This window comes from Microcaecilia unicolor, chromosome 11 (assembly GCF_901765095.1).
Source record: "Microcaecilia unicolor chromosome 11, aMicUni1.1, whole genome shotgun sequence".
In the NCBI taxonomy this organism is placed as follows: domain Eukaryota; kingdom Metazoa; phylum Chordata; class Amphibia; order Gymnophiona; family Siphonopidae; genus Microcaecilia; species Microcaecilia unicolor.
In genome coordinates this window covers 66,075,915-66,095,599 of record NC_044041.1, presented here as the reverse complement: position 1 = coordinate 66,095,599, position 19,685 = coordinate 66,075,915, and the positions used below count along the sequence as shown (strand labels likewise).

The following is a 19,685-nucleotide window of genomic DNA, read 5'->3' as shown; positions in this document are numbered from 1 at the left end:
GATCTGGAGGCGTGGGGTTCTATTGAGTTGTAATGGTTTTGACGGATCGCTACTTTAAAGATGAATGTATTGCCGCATTTGATGTACCTTTTTCAGGTTCTTCCTCTTTCATTATCCCGTAGTTTGCTTTCAGGCCTACAGGATCGTCTCTTTCGCTTTATTTGGTCTAATAAACGACCTCGTCTCTCCAGGACATTGTTATATTGGGATCAGAGAGGGGAGGGGGAGGTGGGTGTGCCGAATATATTTTGGTATTATAAATCAGCTCAAGCTCGAGCTGCTATTGAATGGTTTCATGCGAGTTCCCAAAAAAGATGGATTGGGTTGGAGCAGGAGTCGGTCAGCTCATGCCCCTTGCGTTCTTTGATGTGGCTTCCTAGGAGATATCATTCAATGGGTAGAGATGTGTGTCCATCGATCTTGACTATTTTTTACTATTGGGATGGGTTATTTGCCAAGCCTGATCTGGTCCTAAGCTTACCTCGGTCACTAACAACCCTCTTTTCTCCCCTGGTCTTGAGCCAGGTACATTTTCCAAATGGTATGTGGCGGGTTTACGGACCTAGGGTCAGTTTTTTGATAAGGACGTAATTATCCCATTCAACGAGCTGGCTGCAACATATGCACTTTCTCCTATTGATACTTTTGCTTATTTACAAGTGAAACATCTTCTTTCAGCTGTTGATATTAAGGCCAAGATATTGCGGGATGATTCCTTTTTGGAGGATTTGTGTGAAGACTCTAAGGGTACATGGGGCCTTATCACTTGCTTATATACTTACCAACATAGGCGGGTGCGGCCTTCTGTTGAACATCGACTGCGTTGGAACCAGGAGTTGGGCTTCAAATTGGGTAGTGATGATTGGAATTTCATGGAGCTTCCTTTGTCGAGGATTTTTATCTCTGTCCCATTTAAAGAAAATGCGGTAAAAGTCCTATATAGGTGGTATTTGACTCCAGCACGTCTTCATCATATGTTTCCAAGGACTTCTCTGCTTTGTTGGCGGGGGTGTGGGCAGAGGGGCACTATGGGTCATCTCTGGTGGTCTTGTATTAAAATTCGGGCTTTCTGGAAAGCTATTCAACACAGACTCCAGAGTTGGCTCTCTAGACCTCTTAAGTGGTCACCTGAATTTTTTCTCTTTCCTAAAAAGCCTCCGGGCCTTACATCGTCTCAGTCACTATTTGTTAGGCATGCTATGTCTGCGGCTAGGGTTATGTTGGCTGCTCACTGGAGGTCGCCTCAGGTTCCCTCCCTGGTAAAATGGTTGAATAAGTTGTGGTATATTTGTGAAATGGATAGACTTTGGGCCATTCGGCATAAGACTCTGTCCAAGTGGGAAGCTATTTGGGAGCCATTTGTGTCGCACAGCGCATGCTGAGGAGGGGGGGGTGTTGTTTTTTTGAGTTTTTTTTTTCTTTTTTCTTTCTTTCTGTAAAATGTGGTTATAAATCTAAGGAGTTTTTTCTTGGGCAAAAAGACTAGTCCTGAAAGAGTGACATATTGTTCATTAGGTTACAGGTTGTGTTATATATTGTTTGAAATTGTAATTGTGTTATATTTGCTTCTATAGAGAGGCGTGAAACGTTTGTCTTTGTAATCTCTCAAATATTCTCAATAAAGACTTCTATAAATTTAAAAAAAACTCAACAGAGAAAAAATACAATTTCTCATTCTCTCTTCCCAATACAACACTGAACGCCCCACTACCATCAATGCCTTGAGTTAATCTCACCCAATCTCAGACAACTTGAAAATCCTAGGCATAACCATAGACCGCAACCTGACACTCGAAAACCAAGCCAAGGTCACGACAAAGAAAATGTTCTACACAATGTGGAAACTCAAACGCATAAAACCTTACTTCCCTAGGGACATATTCCGCAACATGATCCAAACAATGGTGCTAGCCCATGCAAACTACTGCAATGGAATTTATGTGGGCTGCAAAGACCAAATCATAAGAAAACTACAGATGGCACAAAACAAAGTGGCCAGACTTATCTACAGAAAAACATGATTCAAAAGCGCAAAACCAGGAAGATCATACCTAACCCTCCACTACCCCAGATGCAAGGGCCTGAAATACAAATAAGGCAGGAACTGAAGATCCAGAAGACCCACCCTGGGTCTGGGATACACGAGGGCGACGGGGCACGGAACTAGACTCAGACAGTGTGCTACTGCACAGCCACTAGCAAGACCCAGAAGACAGACCAAGGAACACAAGGTGTACAGAAGCTAGCAGGAGCAAGGACTAGGGCAGCAACACACTAGGCAGAACGGGGATCCGGGAATACCCACAGGGTAAACCCTCTAGCTAGGTGGAGACAGGATACAGGAATAATCACCCAGGAAAACACACTAGCCAGACAGATACAGGATTCAGGATATACCCTCAGGCTCAACAAGCAGGGTAGGCACACAGGCTAAGCAAGGCAGGTTTCAGGGTAAAGAGAGCAAACCAGGAATAACAGGCCAAGGGTCTGAAGCCACAGCCGTTCCACACACTGACTGGGGAACCCACAAAGGCTGAGGCTTCACCCCAATACAGGATAAGCCTGGAGCAGAGGCTTCACCCCAAACACAGGGTAAGCCAGGAACAGAGGCTTCACCCCAATACAGGATAAGCCTGGAGCAGAGGCTTCACCCCAAACGCAGGGTAAGCCAGGAACAGAGGCTTCACCCCAAACACAGGGTAAGCCAGGAAGGACCCGCAGTCCACAGACAGAGGCTTCACCCCAACTCAGGGTAAGCCAGGAAGGACTGCAGTCCACAGACAGAGGCAGGGAAGACCCCCCACGGAAGGACAACAGAGACACAGACACAGAAAAACTGGGCTGGAACCCAGAGAGAGGCTAAGCAGTAGTGCAGCAGACACTTACTAACCTGACCTGGCCTAAGAGCATAACACTTACGCAAAAGGCCCTGACTGCAAGCACAGCACTTCCTTATGAAGGCTCTCACTGATGAGTCACCAGCAGCAGGACAGAAGCAGGAAGTACACTGACCCCAAAGAGAGGCTTGACACACATAGGAAGTGAGCCCACAGGAAAGACAAGCAGGAGCCATCTTGGAAGCTGGCACAGAGCCGGTGGCAGCCATCTTAGATGCTGGCTCCCTAGAGAGGCATAGCCCACACAGGTGAGGTCTAGTGAAGCAATCAGCCCAGAGACTAGAGACAAGACAAACACAAACACAGACAGAAGCCAGCAGAGCTGCTGACCCCCAGAAAGAAGGTAAGGCTGAGGGTGGTCACGGCCACAGACGTGACAACAGCTGAGAAGGGGGCTAAGGCTGGAACTCAGGGGCTGGGGCGAATCGCTGAACGGATGAGGGAAGGATAGGGGGCAAAAGGGAATCACTGGACACGGATGAATGGAGGGGAGGGCAGGGGAGAGACTAGAGTTGCTGGACACGGATGGATGGAGGGGAGGAGAAGGAAGGGGAGAGACGAGAGATGTTGAACACGGATGCATGGAGGGGAGGGCAGGGGAGAGACGAGAGTTGCTGAATTCGGATGGAGGGGAGTGAGGAGAAATGCTAGACACGGATGGAGAGGTGGGGAGTGAGGAGAAATGCTAGACACGGATGGAGGGGAGGCGAGTGAGGAGAAATGCTAGACATGGATGGAGGGCAGGGGAGTGAGGAGAAATGCTAGACATAGATGGAGGGAAGGGGAGTGAGGAGAAATGCTGGATACGAATGGAGGGAAGGGAAGACAGAGGAAGAAGATGCATAATGACAGAGGAAAGGTGAGAGAGAAATGCTGGACATGGCTGGGGGTGAAGACAGAGGAAGGAGATGCACGTAGATGGAGATGAGGGAAAGGGAAGAGATGAGAAACTGAACATGGATGCAGAAAATAGGCAAAAGCGGAATCCACTCCATACCTCATCCAGTCAAGTCCATGGAGGAGCCAGTTTTTTCTTATGGATGTAGGGCAATAAATTATGAAGAAAATGAGGAAAGTAAAGAAATAAATGGAACAGAAGCCCTGGAAACAGAGTTAAGAGAACAGATAGAGAGCAGCACAATCAGAGACTGGGACCAAGATGATCAGAAAAACAAATTCACCAGACAACAAAGGTAGAAAAAATCATTTTATTTTCATTTTAGTGTTTGGAATATATCCAATTTGAGAATTTACATCTGCTGTCTTATTTTCCAATGTATAGGAGAAAACTGTTTCTTTCTGTTTTGTTTTTCTGGTATTGTGCTGCATGCAGAGTCTAGCTTCTTAGGATTTCAGGTTAATATTTGAAGAGGGGCTATCTCTGTTTTGTATGTGTGACTGCAAGGCCAAGTGTCTGAATAGGATCTGTTTGTTAGGTTCTGAGATTTTGATAACATATTGTGTTTCAGATTTGGCAAGACTGTTCTCCTAATTCCTGGTCTTGTACTAATTTGGTTTTATGTCATTTTGGGTATACTAGAGTTGTAACAGCTTACAGAAATTACTTATAATGAAAAAGAATTCCAAGTTATTTTTCTTCTCCTATACTGGTATAATATTTTCAATGATGCCTGCTTATATGCGCCATGACTGGTTAAAGGGGTGTGGCTACTGTAGGGGCACAGCCATAGTGATATCACCCCTAAGGTTACCCATAATGAGTACCTGTACTTTTTTCCTACAAAAAAAGCACTGGGGGCAGATATCTGGTAGTGGAGGAGTTTGTGTTGCTCTTACTGAGGGGAGGTGAGAGAGAAAGTGCTAGACGGGGGAAGGGGAGGGGTTGGGAGGAGAAAGGAGAGAGAGATACTGGATGGGTAGAGGACGCCAACTAATAGGCTGCAGGGGGGCACCAGAAACCCTAGCACCAGCCCTGATGAGAACGTCCATCTGCCTGCTGGAGTTAAATACCAACTGGGCTAGGAAAATATCTTATTATGACACTTCAGTTCAGTGCTCTCTATCTCCACCAGCTGGTAGATTAACACAACCCATTAGTCTCTGGATTCATCTGCTGCTGTCGCTAAGGAACATGCAATTCCAGTTCTGTGTGAGTGTGCCATGCAGACCAAGGAAGTAGCAGTAACAGACTCCCTTTACCAATCAAGTGTGGTGACTAACAGGCGCTTATCATGTCAGCAATTCAGTAAGGGATGTAGTCAGTGGGGAATTTATAACCTCTGGTGTGGTCTCCAAAGTGTCCACCCTAACAGACTTTGCAAGTGGAACTGAAAAGGAACCCTTAGACAGGCGTTTTGAGATCCAAACATAACTGAAAGAGCGACAGCTGAACATGAAGTGCCAAGGTCCGCTAGTACTTTTAATAAGCCCTTACCTGTTGAAAGTGCAAGCTGTGCTAGCTAAGACAAGCTTGCCAGTACCTCTTCGAGACCCTTTGGGTAAGCCAAGATGCTGAGAGTTCTATCACAAGAGTACTAACAATTTAAGTTGTCCTTTATATAAAGTCTGCTTTCCAGCTATTCCGTCTTGCTATGTTAATAATTGCTCTGTATTTCTTTATTTTTCTTTTTTTTATGGAGGGAGAGCAAACATGTTGTGTTGCCCTGAAAATTACATGAGATGCAGTGTAGCAGGACAAGGCTGAAGTCTCTAGCATGTCCCAGCTAGAGAAGGCAGCTCCGTTTTGGCAGCCATCGGATGACATCACCAATGGTGTGGCTGCATTATCCTTGCTGTCTTTGAAGAACCTCCATTACAGATAAGCAACTTCACTTAATCCCATGTAGATTATTTCCGCTTCCAAAATGAAACCAAATTAAAATTGTGGTTTCGCTGCTTAATTGGCTGCACATACATTTACTTATTTATTTATTTGAATTTATGAACCGCCTTTATGAAGAGATACACCCAAGACGATGTACAGAAGGTACAGTTTAACATCACAATTTTACAGCATAACAATAGTAAAATGTACAAGTATAAACAAATACAAAAAGTGGAAAACTTGAAACAGCAAATTGAAACCTAATAAGACTACCATGAAACAGGATCAAAAATATACACATTTAATAGCACTGAAATTCAAATAACAGAGATATAATATGATGCTAGTGTAATAGTGATGGAACATGTGTATGTTTATAAAATGGAACAGCTACACATGGATGCTGCTGGTAAGTGCTGTTAATTATGTGTATATTTGTGAAAGTTGATCCCAATGTACTTGCTGACAAATACACATGCTCTCCTGCAGGCTTTTAAAAAAAGGCTCTATCACTTCCCTCATCCAAGGCTCTATCACTTCCCTCATCCAACCCATTCTCATTATTAGTTCAGCAACCCAGTTTTAATTAATCTCACAGAAACCTCAACAATGGCTCTCTCAATAGCTGATTTATTTCTTATAAGCCTAATATCAAAGGAAACCCTCTATAAATGAGGTATTGATCTTATTTAAAGGGTCAAGTCTAGAGAAACAATCGTAAAACATCTCTTTATATATGATAGATACAGCAGTTCACTTTTAGGATACACAATTGTTGAACTGATTGGAGAAATTTACGTTCTATTATATAAATAACAATTACAAAAAATGCTTGCAAATTAAAGATGAAAGCAGATTAGTATGTTTATAAAGCTGTCAAATGATTGTGCTTCTGTTTTGCCATCTACATATATACAAAAACTGCAAATAGCAGCAAAACTATTGTTATGCATACTGAAGTACTTGTAACTTTCAGATGTAAACACTTCTGGAATTGCAGGCCTGGGCCTACATGGCTCTGCCGAGAACCAAAATCCTGATCAACACTGCCTTCTGCTATTCCAGTACTTCATGCTCACCATACAACTCTATGGATGTAGGTCAGAACTGAGATACAACACTCCTCCTGTTTCTGATTTAGGCCTCACAAAGGCCTGCTAATGCACTACAGTCCTGACTTTATTTTTATTTCAAATTTTCCTTGTGACCTTAAAGAGAAAAAAAAAAGATTTAGGTACACTGACGGATCCCCAACACTCATTTAAGTTAGATCTTAATCTACAGACCAGACACACACACTTTTGTAAAAGTATGAGCATCACCTGATGCACTTTCTTCTGTTCTAGAACTGAACCTCTACCATTCATTTCCAGCTATACATACAGAAGCCTTTATTACTGCACATGGTTCCCACAAAGATTGTCAGTGCCCCTGCATTGCATACCATCTTTCATCTCTTCCATGTCTCACTCCTCCTCAAACTCCCCTGCTCTGCAATATACAGAGATCTGATTTTACATCTCAGTCCCAACCAGCAATTTGATTATTTCATAACAAGGCCTCCCTCAAGTAAAATCCATAGGTCCTGTTTAAACTGTGAGGTGAGATCAGGCTCATAATACTTTTAACATATGTCAAAAATTCAAACTGCTAGAAGAGAATATTTAGACTTCTAAATTTAGTAAAGTTACAACACAAGCAAGCAAATGAATAAAGATTGATTTTGTAGCAGTAAACAGCCAGCTGAATATCCTGCTTCTCACCTTTTCATCTCAGTTAGGAGGATTTTTTTTTAAGAGATGCTATTTATAGTCTCCAAATCTTCTCAAGTTGAAAACCTCAAGCCTGTCTTTGATTTTATACCTAGTAGTACACATTTTCAGCATTAAGTATCTCTGGATTTTTCCTCCCTCAAGGAAGTATCAGTTATGAAGTCTCCCCAACATATTTCACTGATATACGTAAGATTATTGCTCTCATTTAAAAATACTTGATATAGTAAAAAACAAACATCCCTGTAAAGAAATAAATCACCAATGTTAATGTTCCTAGATGTAGAATGAAAATGACTTGTCTTCCGCACATGCTAAATGGTGAATGATGTTAAATGGCAAAAGGTAAAAGCAATAAAAGACGTTTCTAGGAGGACCTCACCAAGAGCAAAATCTGTGCTAGAAAATCTTTTTTTCTTCCAATTCTTACAGCTTTTATAAGTTAGGCAGTAATTCATACTTACACTGATCTATTGAGAGCCCCCAGCGTCTTGCTGAATGAATAACCGATATATGGCAAATCTTCACCGGAGAAACCTGCTGCTATCAACTGGCACGGAGAGGATACATTTTGCAAATTCCTTCCTGGTTCATCAAAATTTGAGGTGTCATCGTCACATTTCAGTATAGGAACAAATGGTGGAACAGCTGAAAAGAGAAATTACCACCAAAATGAGTAGGTAATCCTACTCATATGCTGCTTGAATGGTATCACAGATCCTGCTCTCCATCTCTAAGGCAGACTGAGTCACTGCTCTCAAATGCTATTACAGCAACAAGAGATTAACTCCTCAGCTGCCAGATCTTTAAAGAGAGAAAATCATAAGTAAAAAAAAAATCCTTTTATTTTAACCCAATCACATAAATATAAATGTTATAAAAGACATTAACATCATTTATTTGCAACCAAATGAAAGATTTTTCTGCAACAATCCTTAGTTCAGAAAGAAACCTAGTATTCAGTTATTGAAAGTCTGGCAACACTGCAGTGTGTGCTCACCACAGTACTGACATTAAATCAGCAATTTTTTTTTTTTCTGAAGGTTTTACACATGTTGCAGCTTCAGATGCATTTCAATAGTTTTGGTTATTTCATTTTGTATGAGATGTGTTTGGTGACAAAAGCGGGATAAGGAACAAACTAGCATGGAAAGAGATGACCATATAAAAAAATATTACCACCACTCAGAACATCAAAATTATGTTAAATGGTTAAAGGCAACCACAATATTGTTCTTACACACTCACATCCGATCTAAAATTAATCCTTGAGCTTTATATATATAACTACTTATTTTTTCTATCTTTCCAGATTTTTGTGAAATATAAAAAACACTACTACTGTTGCTTTAAATGACATAGGACCCAATGCCCATATATGAAAAAGGATTTCAGGCAAATTCTGCAGCACAACTCAGAATACATTACACTATGCTACTTGCAGAAAGGTTTTATATTACAGCTGTTCAGTCCCCCAGTCACAGCAAATCTGAGCTTCTTTTCTGCAGACCATTTCTTTAAGGAGCTGCAGCTGGTACACTGTGCATTGTTATCAGACCAAACTGTGGTGTGCTAAACCGTTACCATGGCTCCAGTATAGACCTCTTGAGTTGAAGGATTGATGAGAGATGAGCAGGGCAGAAATTTCACCCCTGCAGTGCAGATTCCCCACTTGTACAATGTACATGCTTTGTGTATTAGGCCAAATCTCACAACATTCATAAAACACTTAGATGGAATCTGACTAAAATGAAGAATACATGGCTGTTACTGCTGTTTGTTGTTTCTAACTAGGATGGCAAAATCTACAAACTACACAACTACTGCTCAAAAGAAATCTAAAATAATGTTTACTAATCACTTAACACCCAATCTAGCTGTTAAAAACAAACAAGTTGGCAAGTGCACACACTGTGACAATGTCACATTCCCCTTCTTCTGTTGTCATACTCAGGCTCATCTGTTTGAGAAACTCAACGGGGAGTCCTGTGGTGAAAGCTCCCTCACTACTGTGGATGTAAGAGAAAGATACACAAGATGTGTAGGTATGTATGTGATAGGGGATTATGTATATAAAGGTTATGTATGCATGTGGTGAAGTGAATTTTCTGTGCATGTCTACGGAGGGTACAAGTGAGTGCCTGGGGACCTCTGAGGAATGTGGGTGCAGTGTGCACGCTGTGTGAGGGTTGGTAGTGGAGGGGTATGGAATGGAATATGTATGGATTGTAGAATGTGGGAGAAGAAAGAGAATGTGGAGCGGGTATGTTGGAAGAAAATGTGAGAAGTGTGTGTGGATGTAGGGTGTGCTGAGTTCATGGGAGTAGAAGGAGAATGTGGAGTGGGTGTGTTGGGGGCACAACTGTGAGGAGTGTATGTGGATGTAGGGTGTGTCAAACACATTTGTTCTTCTCCCACTACAGACTTCCCAGCACTGGCTCTGTTGACTCCACGCTATCATCTTTACATCCTCTCAGCTGAGGAAGAAGAGGGGAGGCTTCAAATACCAACACCAGGCTGCTGTTTCTTTGGGTGGCAAGGCCTAGCTTCCCTGCATGTTCACTTCCTACCAAGCAACCATTTCATTGGGTGGTGAGGGCTAGATTCCCCATCACCTCACCATTTCTTTCTACGCTGGGCTGCAATTTCTTCAAGGTGGAAGGCTATAGCCTCCCATACCCCGATTTCTGCTCTCTGTGTATGTCTATCTACAAATGGGAATTGAGTGCGCTATGAAGATTAACAGTGTTATGGAAAGATAAGTGCCCTTTATTTTAATGAAAAATAAGTTAAATAAAAATTGATAGGATTAAGGGGTTTTTCTGGCCAATGATAGAACATGGACTGAATGAGTATTGCTATTCCACATTACGAGTTATGGACCAAGAAAGGGATCTGGGTGTCATCATCAATAATACACTGAAACCTTCTGCTCAGTGTGCTTCTGCGGCTAGGAAAGCGAATAGAATGTTGGGTATTACTAGGAAAGGTTTGGAAAACAGGTGTAAGGATGTTATAATGCCGTTGTATCGCTCCATGGTGCGACCAAACCTTGAGTATTGTGTTCAATTCTGGTCGCCGCATCTCAAGAAAGATATAGTAGAATTGGAAAAGGTGCAGAGAAGGGCGACTAAAATGATAACGGGGACGGGCCAACTTCCCTATGAAGAAAGACTAAGGAGGCTAGGGCTTTTCAGCCTGGAGAAGAGACGGCTGAAAGGAGACATGATAGAGGTATATAAAATAATGAGTGGAGTGGAACAGGTGGATGTGAAGCGTCTGTTCACGCTTTCCAAAAATACTAGGACTAGGGGTCATGCGATGAAACTACAGTGTAGTAAATTTAAAACAAATCAGAGAAAATGTTTCTTCACCCAACACATAATTAAACTCTGGAATTCGTTGCCGGAGAACGTGGTGAAGGCGGTTAGCTTAGCAGAGTTTAAAAAGGGGTTAGACGGTTTCCTAAAGGACAAGTCCATAAACCACTACTAAATGGATTTGGGAAAAATCCACAATCCCAGGAATAACATGTATAGAATGTTTGTACGTTTGGGAAGCTTGCCAGGTGCCCTTGGCCTGGATTGGCCGCTGTTGTGGACAAGATGCTGGGCTTGATGGACCCTTGGTCTTTTCCCAGTGTGGCATTACTTATATGTACTTATGGTATCAGCTAAGAAAGCTGATACCATCTCTATCTTAGCCACTTCAGCATCCACTAAAGAGAAGTCATCAGAGGACCTATCCAATACTCGCTCGGACCATCTAAAACAAGCAGCATTGGCTACCAGAGAACCACAGATAGTGCCTGGACCACCAGAACCGTGACATCAAAAGAAGACTTTAAAAGAGATTCCATACACCGATCTTGTACATCGTTTAGTGCTGTGCCTCCATCCACGGGAACGGTATTGCACTTGGTAACAGCAGAAACCACTGCATCAACTACAGAAGGTGTAAGAAGAGCCTTGTCTGGATCAGGAACGGGATAAAGACGAATCATAGATCTTGAGAGTCGAAACTGAGCGTCTGGTATATCCCACTGTGCTTGGATGATAGCTCGTGTCTTGATGCATAGGAAAAGTTTTACCAGCTTTCTTAATACCTTTAACCAAAAGATCCATCTTGTGCTCCTGACCGATTACTGAATCCTCTTCAAAATTTAATGTAGAAGAGACCAACAAGCTATGAGCTCCTGCAAATCTTCCTTTTCAAAAATACGTACTACAGAAGGATCCTCCCCAGGAGGGAGAGTGTCTGATACTAAATCACCAGGAATAGTTTCCTCAGAAAAACCTGCTGCTTAAGGTCTTCCTCAAGGAAAGGCATCTCAGGATCCAAATCCATGTCAGCATCTGTCTCTAAAGCCCAGTCAACCATAGGTCTTTTGAGAGAAGATCTATTTACCCACTTCCATTCCTACATGATATACTTATGCACCTTTATCTCTCTATATAAAAAGCAACACCAACGTTCTATGAAGCCTCCAGCCGGAAGTGTGAAGGGGGCGAGATATCCGGTTTCCCTATGAGTGTCTGCCCCGCCCTCTCTGTAACACAGTCAGTGAAGGAAAACAGCAGAGCACGAAATCAAATCGCTGGCTCTGTAACAGTGAAGGGGGGCGGGGGGAGGGGAGAGAGCCCAGAGGGCAGGGACACACACACTCCCACATGCACACAGAAGAAAACATTGCTAGCCCCCGTTTCATTTGCATCAGAAACGGGGCTTTTTTACTAGTTTGTAATAATTCTGAAATTATTATTCCGTTAATATGATTGCTATGATATTTTTATGCACATTTTCTATATTTATATTCTGAAATTCTTATTCTATTAATGTGAATGTCGTTATAACATTTTGTAAGCCACATTGAGCCTGCAAATGGGTGGGAAAATGTGGGATACAAGTACAGCAAATAAATAAAAATAAATAAAGATCTGAGGTCCCCTGACCCTTCAGAAGGAAGTACAGGAGAGGGATCCGATTTATGCATTAAAAATGCTCTGTACATTTACACCACAAATTTGGGAGGAAACCCCCCTTGAAGTTCAGCCCCCCCCCCCTTCCCCCCCAGCAAGAAAGAAACCTCCGGGGACTTTTCTAGAGCTGAAGAACCGAGCTCTGATGTGGTAGGCTGCGATTGTCTAATGGCACTTCCCGCTTGCGATGCCCAGAATTAAAAAGCAGAGCGCCAAATCACACCCCAACTATGAAATAAGCACTGGAGCCTCTTTGGCAGTACAAAATTTACAAGTACCAGGACAACATGAGGTCCCTGCGCTGACATACCATACAACGCCGCAACTTCTCTGCCATGCTGTGGGTTTTTTTTTTGTTTGTTTGTTTTTTTTTAAGAAACTGGCTAAACAAAGAGCTCCCAAAAAAGCAGGAGAATTAAACACTGGCTAAAATATAGACGCAGCAAAGAAGAATTTGAGCTGCTGTACTCATCTGGCAGGGGTTTTTTTTTTTTTTTTTGGTGGGGGGGGGGGGGGGGTTCACAAAACCAAAGCGGCTGTCTCTTCCTAGGTTAGTGCAGCAGTGAAGACCCAATTACATTAAAATGCACTAAAATCCAAGGTCAAAAGGTAGTTGTGGGGGGAGGGACCCGGTCATCTGACTGCGACACCCCCGCAGCAGTAAGAGAACCTCCACAGGCCTCATCCTCCTTAGAAAGGTTTTTAAAGAAAAGAAAACACTGTTACACAGAAAAATGAACTAAATAATGTAAATCATTTTTTCTAAAGCTAAAAGTAGCCAAAATAGACAGAAATAGAATAAGAAGTATAAAAGACTGAAGGGCTCACCACCTTCCACCTGTAGAGACTGAGAATACTGGATCTTACTATAGCTAGCCAAGGCTCTTACTGGCTCTCACGAGAATCAGAATTCTCAGTCTCCACCTACTGGAAGGCGAGCACAACCCATCAGTATCTTTCTGGGCCGGTCCGGAGGGACGCTAAGGAACTATATGGTAAAATTATGTATCATACCTGATAATTTTCTTTCCATTAATCATAGCAGATCAATCCATAGACTGGTGGGTTGTGTCCATCTACCAGCAGGTGGAGATAGAGAACAATCTTTTGCCTCTCTATATGTGGTCATGTGCTACCAGGAAATCCTCAGTATAGTCGATATCAAAGCTCCATCCGCAGGAATCACCAAACAGAGAATTACACCCAGAAAGGGACACTCCGCCACCCAACCACTGCCGAAGGGGGGGGGGGGGGCACCCAGACCTGTCGACGCGGGGGGAACTGGCATGTCCTGCACCCGCAGCTGCGGGAGGAGCTGGCTTAACCCATCACCGCCAAAGCGAGAGGGAAACAAAGCTACCCTACTACCGCACAAAGCGGGAGGGAGCACCGGCATAATTTAGTTATGAATCCAACCACCGTCAAAACGGGGGGAAAGAAGCAGCAGCTCACTGTAACACAAAGTCGTCCCAACTCCAGGGAAATCCAAGTGAAAGAACTTGAACTCGAAGTCCTCCTGAACAGGAACTGAAGTCTAAACTTGAACCTGAAATATAACTGAACTAGAACAAACAGTACAGATATCTGGGAGGGACTATGGATTGATCTGCTATGAGTAATGGAAAGAAAATTATCAGGTATGAAACAATTTTACCTTCCATATCATCAAGCAGATCAATCCATAAACTGGTGGGATGTACCCAAGCAGTACTCACCCAGGGCGGGACATGGAAATCCCAGAACGCAACACTGAAGCTCCAAACTGGGCCTCGGCCCGTGCTGCCACGTCCAAGCGATAATGCCGTGAGAAGGTATGAGCCGACGCCCAAGTCGCCGATCTGCAAATCTCCTCCAAGGAAACGGACCTGGACTCTGCCATTGAAGCCGCCTGTGCTCTAGTAGAATGAGTCTTCAGCTGGATAGGCAGCACCTTCCCTGCGTCCACATAAGCCGCCGCAATCGTTTCCTTGACCCAAGGTTCCACGGTAAGTTTAGATGCCTAGGGGGGCCCGCAAACAGCACAAACAGGTGATCCGACTTCCGTAAATCGTTGGTCACTTCGAAGTATCTGATAACTCGTCTAACATCCAGGCATCTGAGAGCACGATACTCCTCTGGATAATCCTCCCTACAGAAGGAGGGTAGACAAAGCTGCTGATTCACATGGAAGCGAGAAACAATCTTGGGCAGGAAGGAAGGCACTGGGCGAATAGACACTCCTGCCTCCGTGAACCGCAGGAACGGCTCTCTACACGAGAGCGCCTGGAGCTCGGAAACCCTCCTGGCTGAAGCGATTGCCACCAAAAAGACCGCTTTCAACATCAGGTCCCTCAGAGACAGCCGCGATAATGACTCAAAGGGCGGCTTCTGCAAGGCCCGCAGCACCAGATTGAGATTCCACGTAGGCACTATCGAATGCAGAGGAAAGCGTAGGTGATTAACCCCTTTGAGAAAACGCACCACATCTGGCTGAGAAGCCAGGGAAGCACCCTTCAGGCGACTCCTGAAGCAAGCTAGAGCCGCTACCTGGACCTTAAGAGATCTGAACAGGCCTTTTCTCCAGACCTTCTTGCAGGAACGCCAACACTGAAGCAATTGGCGCCGTGAAGGGCAACAGGGATCCTGCCTCGCACCATGATACAAAGGTACGCCATACCCTGGCGTACGTAGTAGAAGTAGAGCGCTTCCGTGCTCTCAGCATAGTGGCGATGGCCTTGTCCGAGAAGCCCTTCTTCTTCAGCTGCTTCCGCTCAAGAACCAGGCCGTAAGACCAAAGGGGGAGGGATCCTCCATCACCACGGGACCCTGATGTAAGAGGCCCCGCTCCGCTGGGAGCCGCAGAGAACTGTCTACGGAAAGCCGGATCAGGTCCGCATACCAAGGACACTGAGCCAGTCCAGACCCACCAGGACCACCCGGCCGAGAATTCTGCCCAGCACAGGCCAAGGCGAGAACACGTAGAGAAGCTCATGTACCGGCCATTGCTGGAGAAGAGCATCGACTCCCAGAGATCGAGGGTCCCGTCCTCTGCTGAAGAACCGCGGCACTTGGCAATTGGCCGAGGTCGCCATCAGATCCAAGGTCGGCATGCCCCAGCGTTTCGTGATCTCCAAGAACACCCGTGCAGACAGTTGCCACTCTCCGGGATCCAAGGTATGGCAATTGAGAAAGTCTGCCTCGACATTCGGGACTCCCGCAATGGGAGCCGCCAACAGCTGGTCCAGATTCGTCTCTGCCCACTGGCATAACTTCATGGCCTCCCTGGCTAGGGGGGGGCGCTCCTGGTACCTCCCTGGCGATTGACATAGGCCACGGCCATGGCATTGTCTGACAGGATTCGAACTGGCCTCAGTATCAGTACCTGAAGAAACGCTTGAAGCGCCAACCGAATGGCCCAAAGATCCAAGAGGTTGATGGACCACTTCGCCTCCGCCAGCGACCATATCCCCTGCGCTGTCCTTCCCAGGCAGTGGGCTCCCCAGCCCATCAAGCAGGTGTACGTCGTAACAACAATCCACTCCAGGGACGTGAGAGGCGTACCGGCTGACAACTTGTCTGACATCAGCCACCAACTTAGCGCCCTTCTCACCGACGGGTCCAGGGGAAGGCGAACTGTGTAATCCTCCAAAACCGGAGTCCAGCGCCGCAGAAGACAGTGCTGTAGTGGCCTCATATGGGCCCTGGCCCAGGGCACTACCTCCATCGTGGCCGTCATGGAGCCCAACAGTTGCACATAATCCCAAGCCCGAGGAGCTGAGGAGGCTAGGAACCAGCCCACCTGGGCTTGAAGCTTGAGGCTCCGGTTGTCCGGCAGGAACACTCTGCCCACTTGGGTGTCGAACCGAACACCCAGATACTCCAGGGACTGAATCGGGCGCAGCTGACTTTTCTCCCGGTTGATAATCCATCCCAGGGAGCTCAGAAGAGCAATGACCCTGTCCGTCGCTCTCCCACATTCCACAAAGGAGGGAGCTCGAATCAGCCAGTCGTCCAGGTAGGGATGGACTTGCACTCCTTCCTTGCGGAGATAAGCCGCAATGACCACCATCACTTTGGAGAAGGTCCGCAGAGCCATAGCCAACCCGAACAGGAGGGCTCTGAACTGGAAGTGTCGGCCCAGCACTGCAAAGCGCAGGATGCGCTGATGAGGCGGCCAGATGGGGAATGTGCAGATAACCTTCCTTGATGTCTAAGAATGCCAGGAATTCTTCTTGTACCGCAGCAATCATGGAGCGGAGAGTCTCCATACGGAAATGCCGTATTCGCAAGGCCCGATTGACTCCCTTGAGGTCGAGAATAGGCCGAGAAGAGCCTCCTTTCTTTGGCACCACAAAGTAAATGGAGTAACGTCCTGGGCCATGCTGCTCTACGGGCACTAGGACCACCGCCCCAAGGCGGAGCATGTTGTCCAGAGTCTGCTGAACTGCTGCCACTTTGAGGGGAGTCTTGCAGGGAGAGTTCACGAACCCGTCTCTCAGGGGCCAGCAGAACTCCAACTTGTAGCCGACTCTGATGACTTCTAGAACCTAAGCGTCTGAAGTTACCCTGGCCCACTCGCCCAGAAAAGAGGACAGCCTTCCTCCTATCTGCTCTGGGCCATGGACCAGGGCTCCGTCATTGGATACGAGACCCTGGGGGAGGACCAGAGGAAGAAGCTCCTGAGCGACGGTCTCTGCGAAAGGAATGCTGCTTCGGGGAGAACCTCTGCTTGAAGGAGGAGGAGGAGCCCGATTTGCCTAGGCGATACCGACGGGCTTCTTGAAAACGGCCCTTAGAGGAACCAGGGTGAGCACTGCTGGCCCTTGCCTTGACCTCCAGCAACCTCTTGCCTTTAGAACTGCCGAGATCCGTCACGATCTTGTCCAGCTCAACCCCGAAGAGCAGCTTGCCCTTAAAAGGCAACTTGGCTAAGCGGGATTTGGAGGCATGGTCAGCTGACCAATGCTTAAGCCATAGCCATCGACGGGCAGAGACTGTCTGAGACATACCTTTAGCCGAGGCTCTCAAAACATCATACAGCAAGTCTGCCAAGTAAGCCAAGCCCGACTCCAGGACCGGCAAATCCACCCTCAAGGAAGGATCCGAGGGGGAAGGCCCGCTGCACCACCGTCAGGCATGCCCTGGCCACATAGGAGCCGCAAACCGAGGCCTGCAAACTCAAGGCGGCCGCTTCAAAGGCTAACTTTAAAGCCGCTTCCAATTTCCTGTCCTGTGAATCCTTAAGGGCAGAGCCACCTTCCACCGGCTAAGCCGTCTTTTTTGTCACAGCAGTGATTAGAGAGTCCACTGCCGGCCAGTGCAAGGCCTCCTGTTCACCCTCTGGCAGAGGGTACAGACGAGTCATGGTCCTGGCTACCTTGAGGCTCGCATCAGGAGAATCCCATTGAGCCGAAATTAGAGTTTTCATGGCTTCATGGAGGTGGAAGATCCTGGAACGGCGCTTGGTTCCCAACATAATAGCGGAACCCGCCGAGGCTGAAGGAGGGCCTTCCTCCGGACAGGAAATACTCAAGATGCTCATAGCCTGAACTAACAGGTTAGGCAACTCCTCTGAGCGAAAAAGCCATGCTGCAGAGGGGTCATCTCCCCCATCGGGGCAAGGATCAGCCTCCTCCAAAGAATCCCCAAGGGACCTTTGGGAGAACTCAGAAGCACTGCCCTCATCTACATCTGCAACCTGGGCCACAGCCCTAGAGGAACTCTCAACCTCCACTCCATATTTATGTATTGCATTTATAGCCAGCCTGTTATCTAAGCGGGTAAAAAAAAAAAAAAAAAAAACAATTAAAATATACAACATATATAACAGAACTCAACATATGCCTGCACAAACAACTATGCTTTTAACCTTCTCCTAAATTTGCACAGCGATGCTAAAATGTGAACATTGCCAGGCAGTTTATTCCAAAAAAGTGGACCAGACATGGACAATACACTGTCACAGGTATCTGCATATTTAACACCAGAGAAGGCTGTACTCGCTACTAAGTGCCTACTGACTTCAGGAAACGTGACGGGATCATAAATTCTCAGAACCTGTTGTAAAGTAGTCAGAAGCTGCATCATAAGTACATAAGTAATGCCATACTGGGAAAAGACCAAGGGTCCATCGAGCCCAGCATCCTGTCCACGACAGCGGCCAATCCAGGCCAAGGGCACCTGGCAAGCTTCCCAAACATACAAACATTCTATACATGTTATACCTGGAATTCAGGATTTTTCCCGTCCATTTAGTAGCGGTTTATGGACTTGTCCTTTAGGAAACCGTCTAACCCCTTTTTAAACTCTGCTAAGCTAACAGCCTTCACCACTTTCTCCGGCAACGTATTCCAGAGTTTAAGTATACATTGGGTGAAGAAATATTTTCTCCGATTTGTTTTAAATTTACTACACTGTAGTTTCATCGCATGCCCCCTAGTCCTAGTATTTATGGAAAGCGTGAACAGACGCTTCACATCCACCTGTTCCACTCCACTCATTATTTTATATACCTCTATCATGTCTCCCCTCAGCCGTCTCTTCTCCAAGCTGAATAGCCCTAGCCTCCTTAATCTTTCTTCATAGGGAAGTCGTCCCATCCCCGCTATCATTTTAGTCGCCCTTCTCTGCACCTTTTCCAATTCTACTATATCTTTCTTGAGATGCGGCGACCAGAATTGAACACAATACTCAAGGTGCGGTCGCATCATGGAGCGATACAATGGCATTATAACATCCTCACACCTGTTTTCCATACCTTTCCTAATAATACCCAACATTCTATTCGCTTTCCTAGCCGTAGCAGCACACTGAGCAGAAGGTTTCAGTGTATTATCGACGACGACACCCAGATCCCTTTCTTGGTCCATAACTCCTAACGTGGAACCTTGCATGACGTAGCTATAATTCGGGTTCTTTTTTCCCACATGCATCACCTTGCACTTGCTCATATTAAACGTCATATGCCATTTAGCCGTCCAGTCTCCCAGTCTCGTAAGGTCCTCTTGTAATTTTTCACAATCCTGTCGCGAATTAACAACTTTGAATAACTTTGTGTCATCAGCAAATTTAATTACCTCGCTAGTTACTCCCATCTCTAAATCATTTATAAATATATTAAAAGCAGCGGTCCTAGCACAGACCCCTGAGGAACCCCACTAACTACCCTTCTCCATTGTGAATACTGCCCATTTAACCCCACTCTCTGTTTCCTATCCTTCAACCAGTTTTTAATCCACAATAGGACATTTCCTCCTATCCCATGACCCTCCAA

General features: G+C 45.5%; 1 protein-coding gene across 1 annotated transcript in view; it reads right to left on the bottom strand.

Annotated features, from left to right (window-relative positions):
- Positions 1-19,685, bottom strand: part of CIT (citron rho-interacting serine/threonine kinase) — a 1,023,678-nt gene that overhangs the window by 816,898 nt on the left and 187,095 nt on the right. The window contains 1 exon segment of the mRNA XM_030217566.1: positions 7,919-8,102. Within this exon segment, the coding sequence (XP_030073426.1) occupies positions 7,919-8,102 (184 nt within the window).